This window comes from Balaenoptera acutorostrata, chromosome 12 (assembly GCF_949987535.1).
Source record: "Balaenoptera acutorostrata chromosome 12, mBalAcu1.1, whole genome shotgun sequence".
Classification (NCBI taxonomy): Eukaryota; Metazoa; Chordata; class Mammalia; order Artiodactyla; family Balaenopteridae; genus Balaenoptera; species Balaenoptera acutorostrata.
In genome coordinates, this window is record NC_080075.1 from 4,951,012 (window position 1) to 4,969,838 (window position 18,827).

An 18,827-nucleotide genomic window follows, 5' to 3' on the forward strand; every position below is an offset into this window, starting at 1 on the left:
TACTCTTCATTGTGGTGCACGGGCTTCTCATTGCGGTGGCTTCTCTTGCTGCGGAGCACGGGCTGTAGGCGCATGGGCTTCAGTAGTTGTGGCACGTGCGCTCAGTAGTTGTGGCTCGCGGGCTCTAGAGCGCAGGCTCAGTAGTTGTGGCGCACGGGCTTAGTTGCTCCATGGCATGTGGGATCTTCCCAGACCAGGGCTCGAACCCGTGTCCCCTGCATTGGCAGGTGGATTCTCAACCACTGCGCCACCAGGGAAGCCCCTGAAACTACTTTAATACTCTTAAAAATTCTTCTTTCACAAATTCCAGCTCTCATGACCCCATTTAATACAAATGAGAATGGTTTTGATGTATAAATATAAAAGTTGGAATTTCTGGGGCTTTCCTAGTTTCATGTGATGTATTATTTTCTCCATAGTGATTAATTAAACATTTCCATGTAATTTAATATTTTAAACTTCTGTATGACATTTCACAGAAACCAGGAGAAGCGCTCCTTTGTCAGCATACACACATACAATTTCTGTTTGGCAGATACTGTAACTGGAGGCCTCATTTAAATTAGAAATTTAAGTAGAAAAAAAGCCTTGTTTAAATTAGAAATTCAGTTACCACTCGTACTTATGACTCAGCAGGACCCAATGAAATAAAAAAGGGGAAAAACATTTGAATATTTAATTCAAAGTATTTCGTTACAGAAGTGACAATCAGAAAAGTCACCACCAGTATGTCCAGCATTAAGTCTGCTGGGCATCTCACAGATGGATTTTCTCCACCCTACAATACGAGGATGACGGGTCCCCATGAAACCTCTGTGACAGACTGAAAGGTCCCGAGCCATCCAAAAGAATCAATACGCCATGCGGGTTGAAACGTGACCGTCCATTTACAGTAGCTTGGTTAACTCTGTACACAGAAAAACTCATTCCCTGACCAGACCGGTATGAGGACTGACCCACAGTTTATTGACTATTCTTAGAGGTAGTCAAGTAGAATTTTATTTGAAAAAAAATTGTAGAAAACTAGAAATATAAAAGGGATTGGAAAATAATGTGCCAACAGAACACTGAAAACACTCAACAGCTAACTAACCATGTGGGTATCTGACCACCATCTGCTGACCGACCGTCTGAGGGCGTCAGCCACGTGGGAAGTGAGTGACATTGGGAAAAATTCCAAAGGGGGCTGTCATTTCTTGTCATTTCTCGTGGATGAGAGCTATGGTCCCTGCCAGGCAGCAGTTACCAGCTGGGGCTCTCACTTGCATTGTTGCAGGTAGGCTGAAGAAAGGACCTGGTTAAAATGTGGGATATAAAATACCAGCAAGCTGGGACTTCCCTGGCGGTCCGGTGGTTAAGACTTTGCCTTCCAATGCAGGGGGTGTGGGTTCAATCCCTGGTCAGGGAGCTAAGATCCCACATGCCTTGCCACCAAAAAACCAAAATATAAAACAGAAGCAATATTGTAACAAATTCAATAAAGACTTTAAAAAAAAAAATGGTTCACATCAAAAAAAAAAAAATCTTAAAAAAAAAAACCCAGAAAACTACCCATTTTGCTCTAAAAGTGGAGGAAAAAAAATGAACCAGAAAACCCCAGATCGCCAGACAGTTCTGATTCATGAGCCTGACTTGTTCAAGCTGATGGAGGGAATCAATATTCAGCGTTCAGGCCTCAACATAATGTCACAGCTACTTCAACTGCACAAAGAAACCTTTCAGTCACTCTTGAAAGAGTAAAGTATGCACTTGGAACTCATAAAATATTATAGTTCTCATACTTGTTTGTGAAATGCCAGTTTTAACATAAACATGATTTGGGCAATGCAACAGATGCAAAATGTGCTGAGACATGTAATAAATAACTGCTTCTCGCTTCTTATATAAACAAACATGCCCCCCCCCCCGCCAGGTAAAACGGTACACCCCGACTCCAAAGCTTAGCAAAAGCCGAAGGGAATTTCACCCTGAATGTTTGGAGGCATATGCAGCAAACACATGTTTCTAAAAAGTGTCAGACTTTGGGGCCAATTTCTAATCGTTTGCTGACTGACATAGCTGTTCCCAACAATCGGCCTTAGCATCACATATAAAGAAATAAGCCCTGACTTTGTAAGTAGTTCAAATCAATTTTTTTTACAACAAACATTAAAGACCCATCAAAATTCCCCAGTCACACTGGAACTTTGGCCGGATCAAGTGTTGTTTGAAACAAGGGAATCATTTACAAGGGCAGGGATGTTTCTGTACTGCAGAAATTTAGATTGTTGTGACATTTAGTTAAAGCGTTTCAACTCCATACCCTCTCCTCCTGTAGTGTCTAGAAATTAATAATTTCATAAAAAGAAGGTACAGAGAAAAAACTAAAGTCAAATTTCTTTTTCATCGATTTTATCATTCCACAGATAAGGAAAAATTTAAACTGATAATAAAGATAAAATGACATAAGTGTTCCTTTTTAGAAATTTACACAATGTCATCCAAGTGTTTTACCTGACTTTTAATTGGTGAAAGCTGAATTTGGTCTACGTGCTTAACAAGAATGTTTATCATAATAAACATTTCCATGTTTTTCTCCTTCCGTTCCAGAACGTTAGACTCCTTCTAATATTTATTAATCTAGGACACCAAGAAAAATCAGGAAATTCATTTTTAAGATCATTTTACATTTCAACCTTCCTTTTCAGATTTCATAAACTGTAACTTAGTCTTCAAACTCTCAAGAATATACATCACATCTCTTGATGAATCGTAGTCCTATAATGAAAATTCTAAATTAAAAGTTAATTTATTTCCAGCAGATGAAACACATATATATTTTTTAATATATAAATATTTCCATTTAAAATTAAGAATTTTGGCACAGGGTCCTAAACTTGTAGTTTTCAAATTACGTCTACATTGCTTTCCACTGATCAACCTGGGAGAGTTTGGGAAAGAAATCGTGCACTTTTTAAACTTGTACCTTGTGTGTTTACCCTTCCCTCTGTCTCATGCCCAACAATCTAGCAGTATTCCAAGATTTTAAAACATGAGAAAAAAAGGTAGAAGATTTACTTCACGTTGGTGGAGGAAGAAGGAAGGGATAAGATTTACGGCTGAGGATTTCTAAGTACCGGATCTTTTTGTTTAATTTATTCATATTTTTGCAGCAATTGTATGTGGTCACTTGTCTCCTTTGCTGTATCTCCGGTGTGAATCCAAGGGACTACATGAGTGGCTTCATCTCATACCTAAACCCAGAAATTTTGAGTCTTGTTCTAGTCAAGTTTTAAAGAGGGGGTTTTTCTGGGAAAAGTGACAGGCCAATAAAATCTATAGTCTGAGAGATTCCAATATTAATCTTTAATGATTATGTTCCACTTCTTGTCTTTCTGCTGTACTTTTAAAAAGTACTCAGATGAGTAGAATTCGTTTTTAGATGAAGAATTTGAGCTACTACTTTCTTGAGGGTGGAGAGGTAACAAATTACAGACTAGTGCAAAAAAAAGAGAACTCCCACATTCTCCAAAGTGCTTCCTGCATAAAATTCAAAACCTGAATTCTCACCAATTTGTTAAACATTGGAATATTGTTTATCCCTACTTTTATCCTTGTCTGCTTGGAGCCTCTGTCCTGGATTCAAAGTTCTAGAATGTGCTACAGAAAAGGTCTAAAGCAGGTGGCTGCAGGTGGGCGTGACAGGGGATCTCCTGCATCTTCCTCCCAGTATTGCACAATATAAAACCCGGCAGCCAGCTGTGCAGGCGCTGCCCTGTCATCTCCACACCCACCATGTGAGGCCAGACTTCATCACAAGCTGGCTCTGAGTCTGGCATACAGCATAAGCTGGTTTCACCCACACAGCCCTTCTCTTTGTACCATTTAAACACGACGGGGAGATGGAATCTAGATGTCTGTCACCCAAAACGACATCAATGAGGTCAAATAAGGAACAAATTGAAAACCAGCTGACTCTCATCATTTCATAGGCGCTGCAGTCTGGGAGCCAGGCCATGAGGTTCTGCCTAGATGCTCTGGCTGTTGCCGTCCTCGGGGGTCTCTGCTCCATGCTGTGCTTTTTCCTTAACTGGCATCAGCTAAGGATCAGGAAACACCACCCCGAGCTGATGGCCCCCCATCCTCTAGGAGCTGCCCTGGATGCCACGGAAAGGTGTTCTGAGTATTTTTAGTGCCATTCACTGAAAAACTAATTACAGATATACATATTTTTTCATAAATAAAATCTGAGGCATATATGTATATATTAAAACTTTCACCAACAAGGGTGTGTTAAAAATTTCAAGTTCTGTCCTTCAAGCTCAATACAGGCACACGTGGCTTTTTTTTCTTCAGGCTTGCAAAGAATACAACTGCTAGCAACAGGTCATATGAGATATTTTATGGGGCTTCTGTTTCTTTGATTTTCTTCTTCTTGGGATAAGCATTCACCCCATGGATCAAAGGCATGGCTCTACCACCCAAGGACAGTATTTAGATGCATAGAGGGTTGGAAGTGGATTCCCTTGCTGTGTCAGGTTGCTGGGTAACCAGCCACAGCTGGGCAGGGCCGGTCCCCCCGGGTCTGCTTTGGCCATTTCCATTAAGGCTTCTCACTCCCGAATCGACCTTTCCGGTTTCCAGGTTCTGATGCCCTTCGGACCAGCCTAGGTGGCGCCTTGGGTCGGATGCCTTCGTTCATACGGTCGCCCCGCACGGAGCCAAAGTGGCCTTTGGAGAGGAGGGGCTGGCAGAGCACACCTGGGGCCTGGGGGCCCCCCTCTTTGCTGTGGGCAGCTGGGGAGCTGCAGGGCTGCCCTGGCCCGGAATCAGCTCCTACCTCGTTCTTCCATTCCATTTTATAGGCCTGGGGGGCTTTCTTTGAGAACTGTTCTGGCAAGAAGCGCCTGGCTCGGGGCTGCAGGTTGAGGACGGTGGTCCCGACGTCTGGGTCTGAGTCACTGCCGTTGCCACCTGCCAGGGAGCAAAAGAAGGACAGCGTGGGCGGGCCTTTTAGGGAGAAGGTGTGACAGGCGACTGGCCAATACATTCGTGGGTCCGGCACCTGCTGTGCCCTCGCTGGGGCTCTGGGGCTCGGGCAGGGAGGCCAGAGGGCGCACCCCGACTCCGGCTGAGTCCTGGGCACGTGCCTAAGTCCCGTGAGCACACGTGTCCACAAGCGTGTACTCTTGCTAATTCTGAAGAGCTTCCCGTGTGCCAGCCGCTGTCCTAAGCACTTTTAAATGCATTAATCTACTGAATAATCACCCACTTTACATATGAAGTAACTGAGGTTCAAAAGATATTAGTAAGGGGTGGAGCTGGATGTCAAACGGAGACCACCTGGCGGCACCTGTTCGCTCACCTGCCCCATCCGAACGGCCCCAGGGGGCTCAGTTCAGTGTCTGGCACACGGTAAACAGATCAATAATTAGCTGCTCTTATGAAGATTCTTGTCCTGATCTAGGATGTACAATCTCATGCACAGCTTTATTTCCTTTATATTTTCATAAAATGGTCAAAACACCAATATGGCTTGCAATCTACATAAAGATTACCATCAAATGAAGAGGTATTAGCCGTCATGTCAAAGCTTTAATAATTACAGCCAGAAGTCAATTATATAGTTGCCTTTATGAAAATATATTAAAATTATTATGAACATTTAAGTTAGAAATGTTGTAAGAATTATAGAATTAAATTTAAACCTCTGAAGATTGACAACTTTCTATTTACCTGTTCACCAACCACACACGGTGACATCTGCTTTTGCTATATCGAATAGAATCAAATAACTGATTGAATTACATATAACGTGCACAGAACTCCATTCCAAAAGGATGCAACACTAATAAAAGGTCACCAAATTATTATTATTATAGATTTGCAAACGACTGAACTCATTGTCCTTAAAAAAGAAGAAGGAAAATTTTTCTATTTTATAAACACTAATAAATAAGTTTAAAGTCTTTTTGCTCCAACTGTATTCAATACCTGCATTAGAAATATTCTTTTTCTTTTGTAGCTTTTCTGGAAGCTTTGTATTTTTTGGTAAGGATAAATATCGGGAGGTTGAGGTGGAAGCCTGTAAAAAAAAAATAGAAAACCTTATTTAGATGACACACATGTCATTTATTGTGTGTTACAGGCTTAGAATTCTATGTCAAACCTAACCTTGGTGTTAAAAATTAAAATTTTAGCTCTGGATTCCAAAACTACTGGGTGAGGAGCTGTAGGGATGGGGAGTAAATTTCCAATAGTCATTTTATTTAAAATAGGTAAAACCTCTCCTAAAATATCATGGAAATCAGTACTACTAAGGAAAACAAATAAAGTGGGACCCTTAGGAACAAGGTATGAAAACCAACGGCTTTTCTTAAAAGCTACAGAAATACCCACTTATAAAAGCATTACTAAAAAAGACTTAGAACCTACACGGATAGGGAGGAAGATATATGGAAAATGTAGCATGTTTAAGTTGTATTTACTTTCACAAATCTTGAAAATGACATAACAGAAAGTATTACTATAGCTAACTTGCTGGCATTTCCAAAGCCACAGTCTCTAGTTTCTTTAACTTTTAATCAATGCTCCACATTTCCCATGTAAAAAAAAATAATATTGTTCACACATAACCGTTTTGGTCTCTTGACAACTCAGTATAGAACATTAATTGAGAATGAGATGCACTGCCTGCTATGTTCGATCGATCAATCAGAATATCCTTTTAAAGTGGCTTCCTTATCTATGGCAATGCCCTGGACCAAGTAGAATGCTGAGCACGCAGCATCTGAAACTCCCCTGACGTGCGCGCGCACGCACACACACACACACACACACACACACACACACACACACAGCCTCCTAGAAGTTTCCACACATGCACGGCAGCCCCCCTTCAGGCTGCACCCTCTCCCTGGAAAGGTCAAACAAGACTCTCCAAATGAAGCCTGGCCCGTCCATTCAGGTTAGAACTGTACCCTGTATGACCCTTCCCCGTCCTCCCAATCTCCTTCCTCAGCCCGTTTAGGTTTATTTTTTCCACAGCACTTACTGCATCTAACATAACAGATAATTTTCTTATTCTGTCCATTCCTGATGGCCTTCTCCCCCACTAGAATGTGAATTCCACAAGGGAAAAGAGCTTTGTCATTTTGTTCACCAACGTATTCCAAGTGCCTAGACAGTGTCTGGAACGTGATAGGTGTCCGAGCAACGTCTGGAAAGACGTGATGATGAACTCCATCCCAGTATGCCTGTGAATCAGCCCCCCAAGGCCGTCCTGGGCTTTGCTGTTGGAAGCCTTCTGCGTCCCAGAGCCACGAAGCCCCCTTACCCTGTGCTCTCGATTCAAGCTGCTGTCCTTCCGAATGCTTTCCCGAAGGCTGTGCCTTCGACGGATCAGGATCTCCTTGGCTTGCCTCTCACTCGTGTCGGCCGTCAGATTGTGTCGGTTGTAGGACAAAGTCTGAAATGAAAACACAAGCAACATTTTACAAAAACGATGATCACTGCCCGGAAATTCCAAAACTTTACTACATTTCTTTGGCTTTGCACCTCTGATAGGTACTTAACAATGAACGTGCAGAGGGGAAAAACAAGAAGTATAGAAGTTAACATTCTTTCAAATTTTGAACGAATTCATGTGCTACCAAATCTCGATTTCAGGGTAACAGTGGTAGTAATTTCAAGTTATTTGTAGAGCTATATGATATATGGGTGTCACAGATACCCTTAGAACTGCGTGGGGCACAGAGAAGTGCTCAATTGATATTACCTACTGTTACTAGCTATGATGAAGATGGTGATGGTGGTGGTCTTGTCTAAATGTGTCAGAGCAGGAGCTGTATTGTATTCATTTGTATCTTCTGCAGGGAATATAGTGCTTTGTTCTATTCATAGATATATTCAATACATATATCCACACATGTATTCAATAACTATGTATTTGATTCAACCAATAAAATCCTCTACTTAAGAAAAAAGAATTCATGTTCTAATAAAAGTCAGTGAATACTTTTTTTTTCATTGAAAAGTGTGATCTTTATAAATGAGAAAACGATCGAATTCATCAAGCACCTTCCACTACCTTGAAGTACCCTGTCTGTATTTACCCATCAGTAGTGGCTGGGGAAAAACACAAGTCAACTTATACCTTCCCTATTGCATAGTAATTGCTAGTATAAAAACCCACCACTTTGGGCCACTTGGTGGCGCCATGGCCCTCTATTAAGTCAAGAACATTTCTTCTTTTCAAATTGAGAAAAGCTGCTGGCTCCGTCAGTAATGATCATGTCCTGGTATTTGAAGCCATACAATTTATAAACGAGGGCTGTCCAGGGCATAATATTTTTAGTTTTATGAGCTCTAGAGAAATCCACTTCCTAAAATAAATTGTATTTAGTAATTAAATTCATCTTCTGATAGAAATAACGTGTACTTCTCGGGAATATCCTTATCCCCAGAACTATATCAGACCTAGCAGAGATACACAGAGGTAATGCAGAACAGCACTCAATTCCTGCCTTGAGGAACTGGCTATCTAGTTGGGCACTGAAAGCTAACAAAATAATACTAAATCATGAAAGGAAGTACTAAAACTACGTGGCATGTAGGAGCTCTAAGTGCTATCCCATTCAAAGACAGGTCTGGGAACAACATAGAGGGGGTTGGGGAAACCTTAAAAATCGGAGAATATGGATGGACTGACAGAAAAGAGTGGGGCATTCCAAGTGGAGATGCAAGGGAGAGCAACACAATCCAAGGAATGAATTCAGACCTGTCCTCCGTGGGTGTCTGGGTGGGTGAGGGAGAGGTAGAAGGGGGAACTTGAAAATAGATCCCGAAGGCTGAAAGAACAGTTAGTTTAGCCTGAAAGCCACGACTGCTGTGTCTCATTTTCAGTAGGAGGACGCTGCGTTAAAAGGGGCTTGAGGAAAAGAATGGGGCAGCCGTAATGTCGGATGGAAGGGGATGGTCTGCGGGGAGGCCAGCTAAGAAGCCACAGAAATGACCCTGATGTGAGTGACTGGGACCCCTGACAACTGCTGTGTCCCTGTGCCACTTCACCTCATTGTGCCTCAGTTTCTTCATCTGTAAAATGGAGACAATAACAACACCACTTGTTAGAGGATTAAAAGAGGTAATACACGCGACGCAGAGAAATGGGGCTTGGCAAACTGTATGCCCTAAGTGTTAACTGTATTATTAGCAAGCTATGAGAACGAGGTGTTAAAAATGGAAATGGTTTGAAGAGAGTGACTCAGAAGATACAGGAAAGGAAGAAACGATCGCACTTTATGAACAACAAAGAAGGTTAAATACATTTTTAAAAGGCTTCCAAGCAATAAAGCTGTTTCATTAAAAAAGCTATTTCATTAAAAAAGTTTTAAAAGAGCAATCAGTTGCTTTCTTCACCGTTAGGTAACACACTTTTTTTGTTGTTGTTATCTCCAAGCCTTTGGTAGCAGAACTCCCAGCTCCCTGGGCCTCCAGCCTAGAGCCTTGACCAAGATGTCTGGGAGGAGAGCAGTACCCTAAAAGGACAGACCCTGGGGTGGGTCTGAGGGAAGGAAGTGTCTGGTGTGGGACCTGATGAGGGTGCATGACAGTGGGACAATGGCCCAACTGGACAGCATCTAATCTGAAGGCATAGTTTTAGCCAAAGGCAAATACATATTTTGCTAAATAAATTATTCTTACTCGCTGACGGATCTGATAGAGATTTCTTGATAATATTTCTCGAATTTCATCCATTTCACCAGGTGTGAGCTTCCTTATTTTTTCTTCACGACAGTCACTGTGAAAGTTTAGAAAAAAATATTTTACTATTCAACATGTATCAAATTCATCAATTTTCTTTCTTAGAGATATAATATCATCATTTAAGAAGAAGAATCTTGGGACTTCCCTGGTGGCGCAGTGGTTAAGAATCTGCCTGCCAATGCAGGGGACACGGGTTCGAGCCCTGGTCCAGGAAGATCCCACGTGCCGCGGAGAAACTAAGCCTATGCGCCACAACTACTGAGCCCGAGTTCCAGAGCTCACAATCCACAACTACTGAGCCCACGCACCTAGAGCCCGTGCTCTGCAACAAGAGAAGCCACCGCAATGAGAAGCCCACGCACCACAACGAAGAGTAGCCCCCGCTCGCTGCAACTAGAGAAAGCCCACGCGCAGCAACGAAGACCCAACGCAGCCAAAAATAAAATATTAATTAATTAATTTAAAAAAAAAAGAAGAAGAAGAATCTTAAAGAATAACACTTAGGAATTATTCAATATTTTTAAATAATTCAAAAATCTAAAACATTGATTTTAGTGTCAAAATCATTCATACAAGTTTAATCATGCACAAGTTTTTTCAGGGTCTATTCATGCAATTATTTAAGGAGGAAAGACCAGAGTAGCTTGCAATGCTATCACTTTATTGTTTCTAATACTCCATAAATTAATATAGGATTTTTTTTTCAACCAAAACTTTAGCTGCATTTTGCTATTATGGCCTATTCTTTTAAATACCTCATTAGAAACATTTACAAAGACACCATTTATAATATGTATGTACATACAATTGATCCTCATTATTCAGGGATTCCGTATTTGCAAGCTCAACTACTTGCTAAAATTTATAAACACATTATCAGTACTCATTGCACTGTCCCAGTCATTCACAGACATGTGCAAAGTGGAGAGAAACTTGAGTTGTTGGGCATGCACGTTCCCCAATGAGGCCAAACTCATCTGCCTCCTTGTCTCAGCTCTCAAACTGTAAAAAAAATGTCCTTTTCACAGCCTATTTAGTGCCATGTTTTTCACATTTTTGTGCTTATTATTGGTGATCTTGCTGTTCTAAATGGTCCCCAAGTATAGCTCTGAAGTGCTGTCTAGTGTTCCTAAGCACAAGAAGTTCCTAAGTCTTAATTCTACTTTTTCTGAAGGATATTTTAGCAGGATATGGAGCTCTAGGTTCAGTTACATTTTTTTCAGAATTTCTGAAGCTACCAATGGTGTCCACTGGTTTTGCTGAAAAATCAGTTGCCAGGTTTCTTTTCTCTTTTGAAGAAAATAAGTCTCTTTTTCCCTCTGAGTATGTTTAAGATTTTCTCTTTGTATTTTTGACTTTTAGTGGTGTTACTAGCATGTATCTCATTTGGTTCTCTCCTCATCTAATCTGCTTGGGGTTGTCACAGTTCATATCCTTTATCTATTTGGGGAATTTCTCAGTCATTATCTCTTAAAATATTGCTTCTACCAATTTCTCTCTCATCTCCTTCTGGAACTTTTCACTATATATATATGAAACTATCCCATATACTTCTCACTTTCTTTTTCATCTTTTTTTCACTCTGTTCTTCATTCTGGTTATTTCCTTCTGTCCTATCTTCCAATTAATCACTTCTCTCTTCAGCTATGTCTAATCTGTTTTTATACCTATCAACTGAGATCCTAAATTTAGTTACTTTATTTTTAGCTCAAATATTCCACTTAGATATTTTTTGTTTATATAATCTCCATGAGGATGCCAAAAGTGTCAATGCCATTTTCTTTCCTTAAACGTGTTATTATTTCTATTTTAAAGTCACTGTCTGATAAATCAATTATCTGAATCCCCTTTGTGCCTATTATTACTCCATGTTTTGTTGATCTTTTTCTCAATGTTTTCAGTCACATTTCCTTGTCTACTCATATGCTTGGTTATTTTGGATTGAGTGCTAGACATTATATATTAAAAAAATCATGGAGATAGTTTAACGCTCTTTACAATATTATTTCCTCCAGAGAAGATTTAAATTTACTTCTCTTGAGCAGCTGAGATAGAGGCAATCTCAGTCTCTGATGATTTAAACAATCATGAATTGAGATACTTCTAGGCTGGACTTCTTTCCTTTGAGGGTTAAGGTGTAGGGTTTTGAAGGAAAAACCTATAGCTGAGTACATACAAATGCTCCTCCTTCTTCGTAGGTTCTGAATTCCCATTTTATTCTCTAAGACCAATTAGTCTGTCAAAACCTCTGTTTTAGCTTTTTAGAGTCTCAGATACATTCTCTGTATTCCAGAGAGAAAACGCCAACAAATACCAGTTCTATCCTCTTGAACTTCCCTCTTTTTTGAATCTTGGCCAAGAAACCCTTCCTCACTGTAAGGGTACTCTCCAGCTTTCAAGCAGATATTTAAAATATATTTTGGGCAAAACATATTTTGTCCTTTTTTCTCTAGTTTTCTCAGAAGGTAGTTGGTCTGGCCCTCAGTTCATTATTGCCAGAAATATGATTTCCTATTGCCTCCCTTTTTTGCTTCTACCTTCCTCTAAAGAAAACATTTCAGGAGAGATGGAATGGTCAATATGGCAATCATTTACCCAACTATGTAGCTATCCATTAATTTTGTTACCTACTTTCCCTAACCCTAAACGTTTGCCTTTACTGGCTTCTACCACTGGTTTCAAAATGAACTGTGAACAGAGGTAAAAGTGAGATTTCCTTCTTCTATGACCACAAAGGCAATGGCTCCTTTTTGAGAAGCTGGACAGTTGAATTATTCCTTGCTGCAAGCACAAAAGGAACAGTGCATAAGAAAGATCATAAATTGTAAAGCTAGAGTAAACTTTAGGATCAAGTCTAGCCCCATTTTCTACTTGAAGAAACTCAACATCAGGGAAACAGATGGACCAGCTTAAATTAAGGTCACACAGTGAGTTATTTGCAGAGCTGGGACTATAAATCAGTCATTCTGCTCAAGCACCACTATTTCCAATTCAGTATAATGCCTTTATTTCTGAGCCATCCTGACCACTACCTTCTTTTTATTCTGGATTGTGTAAACTACCACAATTTTTACAGGGGACTATAGTCCTAGTAAAAATCACAGTTTATATGGTTGGGTGTGATTTGTAGCTTCCTCTCTTGTTTCAACCCTCCCATAGATAGCATTTGATTTAGGTGACATTTAGCTTAAATGAGCTTCAGGCTCATCAGTGAAAGAAGAAATCAGCGGAACCTGTAATCTGTCATTTTTGTGTAGAGGAGGAATGACGCTTACATGATAAACTTGTTTGCTAATTTGCTAACAGTATTTACTGTTCTGCTATGGATTTGCTGTAAGAGTCTGCTGTAAGACTTTAAGTCACTTTACATTCTGGGTCTTCATTTCCTCATTTTTAAAATTAGGGAGATAGACTAGGTCAATGCATCTCAATCCTGGATGCATATTAGAAACTTCCATAAGTTTATTATATACTTATAAATAAACCTATACCTGGGCCTCAACACCAGAGATCCTGATTTTATTGGTCTGGGGGGGGGGGCCAGGCATACATGTTATTTAAATGCTCCTACAGTATTTCTAATGTACAGCGTGGGTTGAGAACCACTGCACGAGATGATCACTGATGTTCTTTCCAAGACTTAAACTATGACTCTGCAAATAATCCATGAGGAAATAGTTTTGTAGTTACATGCATATTTATAATTGCAAATTATAACACACCTTAAAATATTCCATTTCAAAATGTGTGCTAAAGAGGCTTTACTTTCAGAACACACTGAATTGCCCAAAGCAAATATCATAAAGGCATAATCATCCTAAATATGACAAAGTACTTTCTGACTAGTCCACTCTGCAATAACACGACGTGGTGTGATGTGACGTGACAGGACATAACATAATGGACACATTTCCAGGCTTTCACGTTTTAACCAGGATCTTGTTCTGCTGTGATGTCTTAAGGAATCATGTTAGGAAATAAGTCAAATTTGTTATTATTACTGGTTTCACAAAACTATAAAGACATACTTAGTAATACTAACTTTCATTTGCAAAACAGGACTTACTTCAGAGATGCAAAAGAAGGGACAGTACTTATCATTCCCGTCTCTGCCATCTCAATGGCATGTTTTATTTCAAGCTTTTTATATAAAGACACAATGCTTGACTTGGGTTGGTTCTCCCGAATCAAAAGCCTCCGCAGGTACTTGTCATCAAATTTCTTAAACCTAGAAATAAAGAAAATCAAAGCTTCGATTAATTAACATGCCACGGATTAAGAAGAAAAACCTGGTTTCACCAATAAAATCATTTCCACTACTCCCAGGGAAGAAAATTAGTAGCAGGGTTTAGTTAGTCTGATCATTATATTTATTTTTATATGTGCAGACCTGAATATATATGTGTATGTAGAGCACATACTAGTATATTTCTGTATATAGCCATAACATACATATATCTAATATTCACTAATTATAGATTAAAATGCAGATATTTCTACATTTCCTATGTCTCTGCTTCCCCCTTCAGCAAAATTATTCAAAAATGTTGTTAATACTCCCTTTCTCCAATTGCTCTCCTCTGATTCTCTCTTGAACATTCACAGGTCAGGCTTTTGCCTCTAACTGTCCATTGAAGGTACTCATACTGAGGTCATCAGTGACGCCCATGAAATAAATCCAGTGGTCAACTCCTAGTCCTCACCTTTCCTGACCTCTCCTGCTTAAAACAGTGTCTTCCAGGATACCACACTCCCCTGGGTTCCCTCCTACCACCTTCTCAGCCTCTTGCGTTGGTTCTTTTCCTTCTTTCCGTCCTCTTATGTAGGAGTGGGTTCGGGCCTGGTCCCCTTCTCCACCTCCACTCACTCTCCTGTCTTGTCCAGCCTCGTGGATTTTAATAGCATCTCTATACCCAAAACTCCCAAATTTGTGTCTGCAGCTCCAACCTCTCTCCCAAACCCCAGAAATGAGTGTCCAGCTCCCTGCTCAACATCTCCGCTTGGGCATCTCATAGGCATCTCAAACCTGGCGTGCTCAAAAGGATCTTCTCCCAAGTCCTCCCCATCTCAGTTAGTGACAACTCCACCAGGTAAAAAACCCTGCTGTCATCTTTGATTCTCCTCCTTCTCCCATATTCCATGTTATGGCCTGAACTGTGTTTCCCTTAAAAATTCATACGTTACAGTCCTAGTGCCCAGGACCTCAGAATATGACTGTATTTAGATTAAGTTAAAATGAGGTCATTAGTGGGCCCGAATCTAATATGACTGGTGTGTGTATTATAAGAGGAAATTCGAACACAGACAGGTACAGAGGGAAGACCACGTGAAGAAGCAGTAAAAAGAAGGACACTACAAGCCAAGGAAGGAGACCTGGAGCAGACCCTTCCCTCACAGCCTTAGAAGGAACCAAATCTACTGACACTTTGCTCTTGGACGTCTAGCCCACAGAACTATGAGAAAATAAATTTCTATTTAAACCACCAACGTGTGGTACTTTGTTATAAGCAGCTCTAGCAAAGTAATACTCCACATCCACTCTATCAACAATTTCTGTTGGTTCCACCATTAAAATACACACAAAAATCGAACCATTTCTCACCATTTCTCCTGCCATCACCCTGGTCCCAGCATTATCATCTCTCAATGGGTTCCTGCAACAGGGACCCAATTGGTCTCCCTGCTTCCACCACTGTGTTCCTATGGTCTACTCTCGACACAAGCCAGAGTGATCCTGTTAAAATGTAAGTCAAACCACACAACTCCTCACTTGAGTAAAAGTACAATGACCTGGAGGCCCTGCACCATTTGGACCTGCCCCTCTCAGTGCTGTGCTGCTCTAACTCAGGTCCAGCCTCTCTGAGGTCGTTCCTGTCCTGGAAATGTGCCAGCTCTGCTACCACCTCCAGGCCCCTATACTTACTATTCCTTCTACTAGCAACACTCTTCCCCGCACACTTGCAGGGCTCGTTCACAGACCTTCTTTAAGTCGTTCCTTGAAAGTCATTTTCTCAAAAGAGCCTTTCCTATCTATCCCATTAGAATTGCATTCCCAGAACTCCCTATTCTACTTCCCAGACATATTTTTCTCCATAGCAGTCATCACTTTCTAACAGGCTATATAATGTACTTATTTATTCATTTTCTGTCTCCTAGCACTAGAGTGACCCATATGGGCAGTTTTTTGTTTTGTTTGTTTTCCTGTCTCACCAGTGCCTAGAAGAGTGCCAGGTGCACCGTAAGCACGTAGGCAGACTGGATCATCTGGTCCCAATTCCTCCCTGGATCCACACCCTGTAACACATCAAGTTACTTGGCAATGTCCTTCCACTATGGCCGAGGTGCCCTGCTCTGTCCAGCTTCCTGCCGCTGAGCTCAAGAATGTCACCTGCTTTGGTCAATGGGCTATTAGCAGACACAATGATGAGAGCAGAGGCTATTAATGGGCTTGTTCATTGAAGCTCACTTCTTGTGCTGCCACATCGCCATGAGAAGGATGTGTACGTAGAGTGACTCAGCCCCAGGACAAAGGTGGATGTCGCATGAAGCAGAGTTAAGTCACCCCACCTACACCAGAAAAGGCCAGCCGGGGTCAGCTGATGACTGGCCAACCCTCTGAAGCAGGAGCAAGACCAGGCCAGATCAGCCAAGCCCAGCCCAGATCAGCTGACTCTCAGCCTCCTGACTCAAGCACTTTAATAACAAGTGACTGTTCCTTTGAGCAGCTGAGTATTGGGTTGGTTTGTTACGTAACTGTTATGCCAATATTCAAGTGAATCAGCATGCAGTATTTGTTGAGAAAAAAATTAATGTGTCACAGTGATCCCCATAAGCCCAAAGAGGTTAATAGGCACACCTGTGCTATGAAAGGAAGCAAAGTTAACCCACATTCTTGGTGCTAGCCCTTTGTTCCAAATACTGGAGGGCTAGGAATAATTACAGATTCATCCTGAAAGGGCTTTGCTATTGACTGGCCAGTGCACGAAACACTGGGTCTACTTTTTTCTAAGCTTATTTTGAATTTCATGTGAAGCTCATTGAACCAGGACACCTGCCAACAACACAACATCTTTTTAAACTTTTATTATTATTATTATTATCATTAGTATTATTGTTTTAGCTTTTCACTAGAGATCCACAAAAGGAAGAATAAACATTAAAGACAATGACATCTGATCTATGTAGTGTAGGAATTGTGCACTTTCTTTTTTTTTTTTTTAATTTATTTTATTTATTTATTTATTTTTGGCTGCCTTGGGTCTTTGTTGCCATGCACGGGCTTTTCTCTAGTTGCGGCGAGCGGGGGCTACTCTTCATTGCAGTGCGTGGGCTTCTCATTGCGGTGGCTTCTCTTGTTGCAGAGCCCAGGCTCTAGGCGCACAGGCTTCAGTAGTTGTGGCACACGGGCTCAGTAGTTGTGGCTCACGGGCTCTAGAGCACAGGCTCAGTAGTTGTGGCGCACGAGCTTAGCTGCTCCGCGGCATGTGGGATCTTCCTGGACTGGGGCTTGAATCCATGTCCCCTGCCTTGGCAGGCAGATTCTTACCCAGTGCGCCACCAGGGAAGCCCAGTACACTTTCCTTCCTTTTTTTTTTTTTTTAAATTAATTAATTAATTTATTTTATTTTTGGCTGTGTTGGGTCTTCGTTTCTGTGCGAGGGCTTTCTCTAGTTACGGCGAGCGGGGGCCACTCTTCACCGCGGTGCGCAGGCCTCTCACTGTCGCGGCCTCTCTTGTTGCGGAGCACAGGCTCCAGACGCGCAGGCTCAGTAGTTGTGGCTCACAGGCCTAGTTGCTCCGCGGCATGTGGGATCTTCCCAGACCAGGGCTCGAACCCGTGTCCCCTGCATTGGCATTCTCAACCACTGCGCCCCACTTTCCTTCTTTGCTTCATTTCCATACCTTTCATATGCAAAGCTACACATAGGCGGCTTCTTTCATTATCATTAGACAACTTTTGCCAAATGTGAGAAACTTGCCTACTGCATGACCCTTTCATTTCGTTCTCAAAGGATCAAATGACTCAAGAATTCTCTGGCAGAACCATTAAAAATCCACAGTGAAAGGACTTCAGAGGAAAGGGAAAGATACCCAACACACCTAAAACAATCACTTGTTTTTTATGCCATTTTTAGTAACATCAACAGTTACGTATAGACCAGAAATGAGATAGGAGAACCGATTTTAAAAATGGCCTGTGCCAGTACCAAATCCCTCCATAGTAACTTCTCTTCTCTACTTGCAACGTACAGTGTGATTGACAATCCAGGAAATTATTTGAAATTTACCTGGAAAACTTCATGCATGGAAATATGTAAGGGTCCATAAAATTACTGAATAAAGTACGTACACTGCAGAGAAAAATGTTAGGCATGTAACAATATTACCTTTCAGACATTTAGTATTGGGTTGGCCAAAAGGTTCGTTCGGGTATTTCCATATGGAAAAACACAAACTTTTTGGCCAACCCGATATTTATAGTCCAATTAGCCCGGTGCCTGTAGGTGTCTGCCTGGAACAGACTTACATATAAAGTGTCTCTGCCCGGAACACACGATGGAGCCGGACTTTCTCTGACATTCAGTCCTTCACCTGAGTCCCAGACCAAACCACACGATCACAGCGTTCACCTCTTCCATCACCTACCACTGCCCCAGGGCCTGGGGACCTGATTCTTACACCACGTCTCGGTTTCCCCCTGTAGAGGCAGAAGGAGTGGGATAAATTCTTAGTCCAATCTTCCCTCAGGAAAAGAACAAACTGTTCTGGGTTACCACGCTCACTTACCACTTCAGGAAAGGATTGACAGGATGCGAGAGAAAGAAAAGTGGTTGCGTTGAAAGGGAGAAAGAGATGGATAAAGGCTTGGCTGTGAAAACAACGGAGAACAAGAGGCAGAAAAGCCTGTATCACAGGCTTGGCGGAGACAAGGAAGGTCCCAGGGACGTAAAACAGAGGGTAACGTTGAAAGTTACGAGGCAGACAGCTAGGGCTCTCTGCTCCACCTCCTGCCTCCCAAAAAGTGCATACTGCCCAAGATAAATGGCCTTTTGTGTCACACTTTCACAGTGGAGATTTTAGTT

General features: G+C 41.4%; 1 protein-coding gene across 1 annotated transcript in view; it reads right to left on the minus strand.

The window, feature by feature from the left end:
- Positions 1-3,699: 3,699 nt before the first annotated feature.
- Positions 3,700-18,827, minus strand: part of SLC9A2 (solute carrier family 9 member A2) — an 87,590-nt gene continuing 72,462 nt past the window's right edge. The window contains exons 8-12 of the mRNA XM_007172119.3: positions 13,811-13,972; positions 9,682-9,778; positions 7,316-7,447; positions 5,974-6,064; positions 3,700-4,953 (exon numbers count right to left, since the gene is read on the minus strand). Of these exons, the coding sequence (XP_007172181.3) occupies positions 4,583-4,953; positions 5,974-6,064; positions 7,316-7,447; positions 9,682-9,778; positions 13,811-13,972 (853 nt within the window). The 3' untranslated portion in view covers positions 3,700-4,582. The remainder of the gene's footprint in view (positions 4,954-5,973; positions 6,065-7,315; positions 7,448-9,681; positions 9,779-13,810; positions 13,973-18,827) is intronic.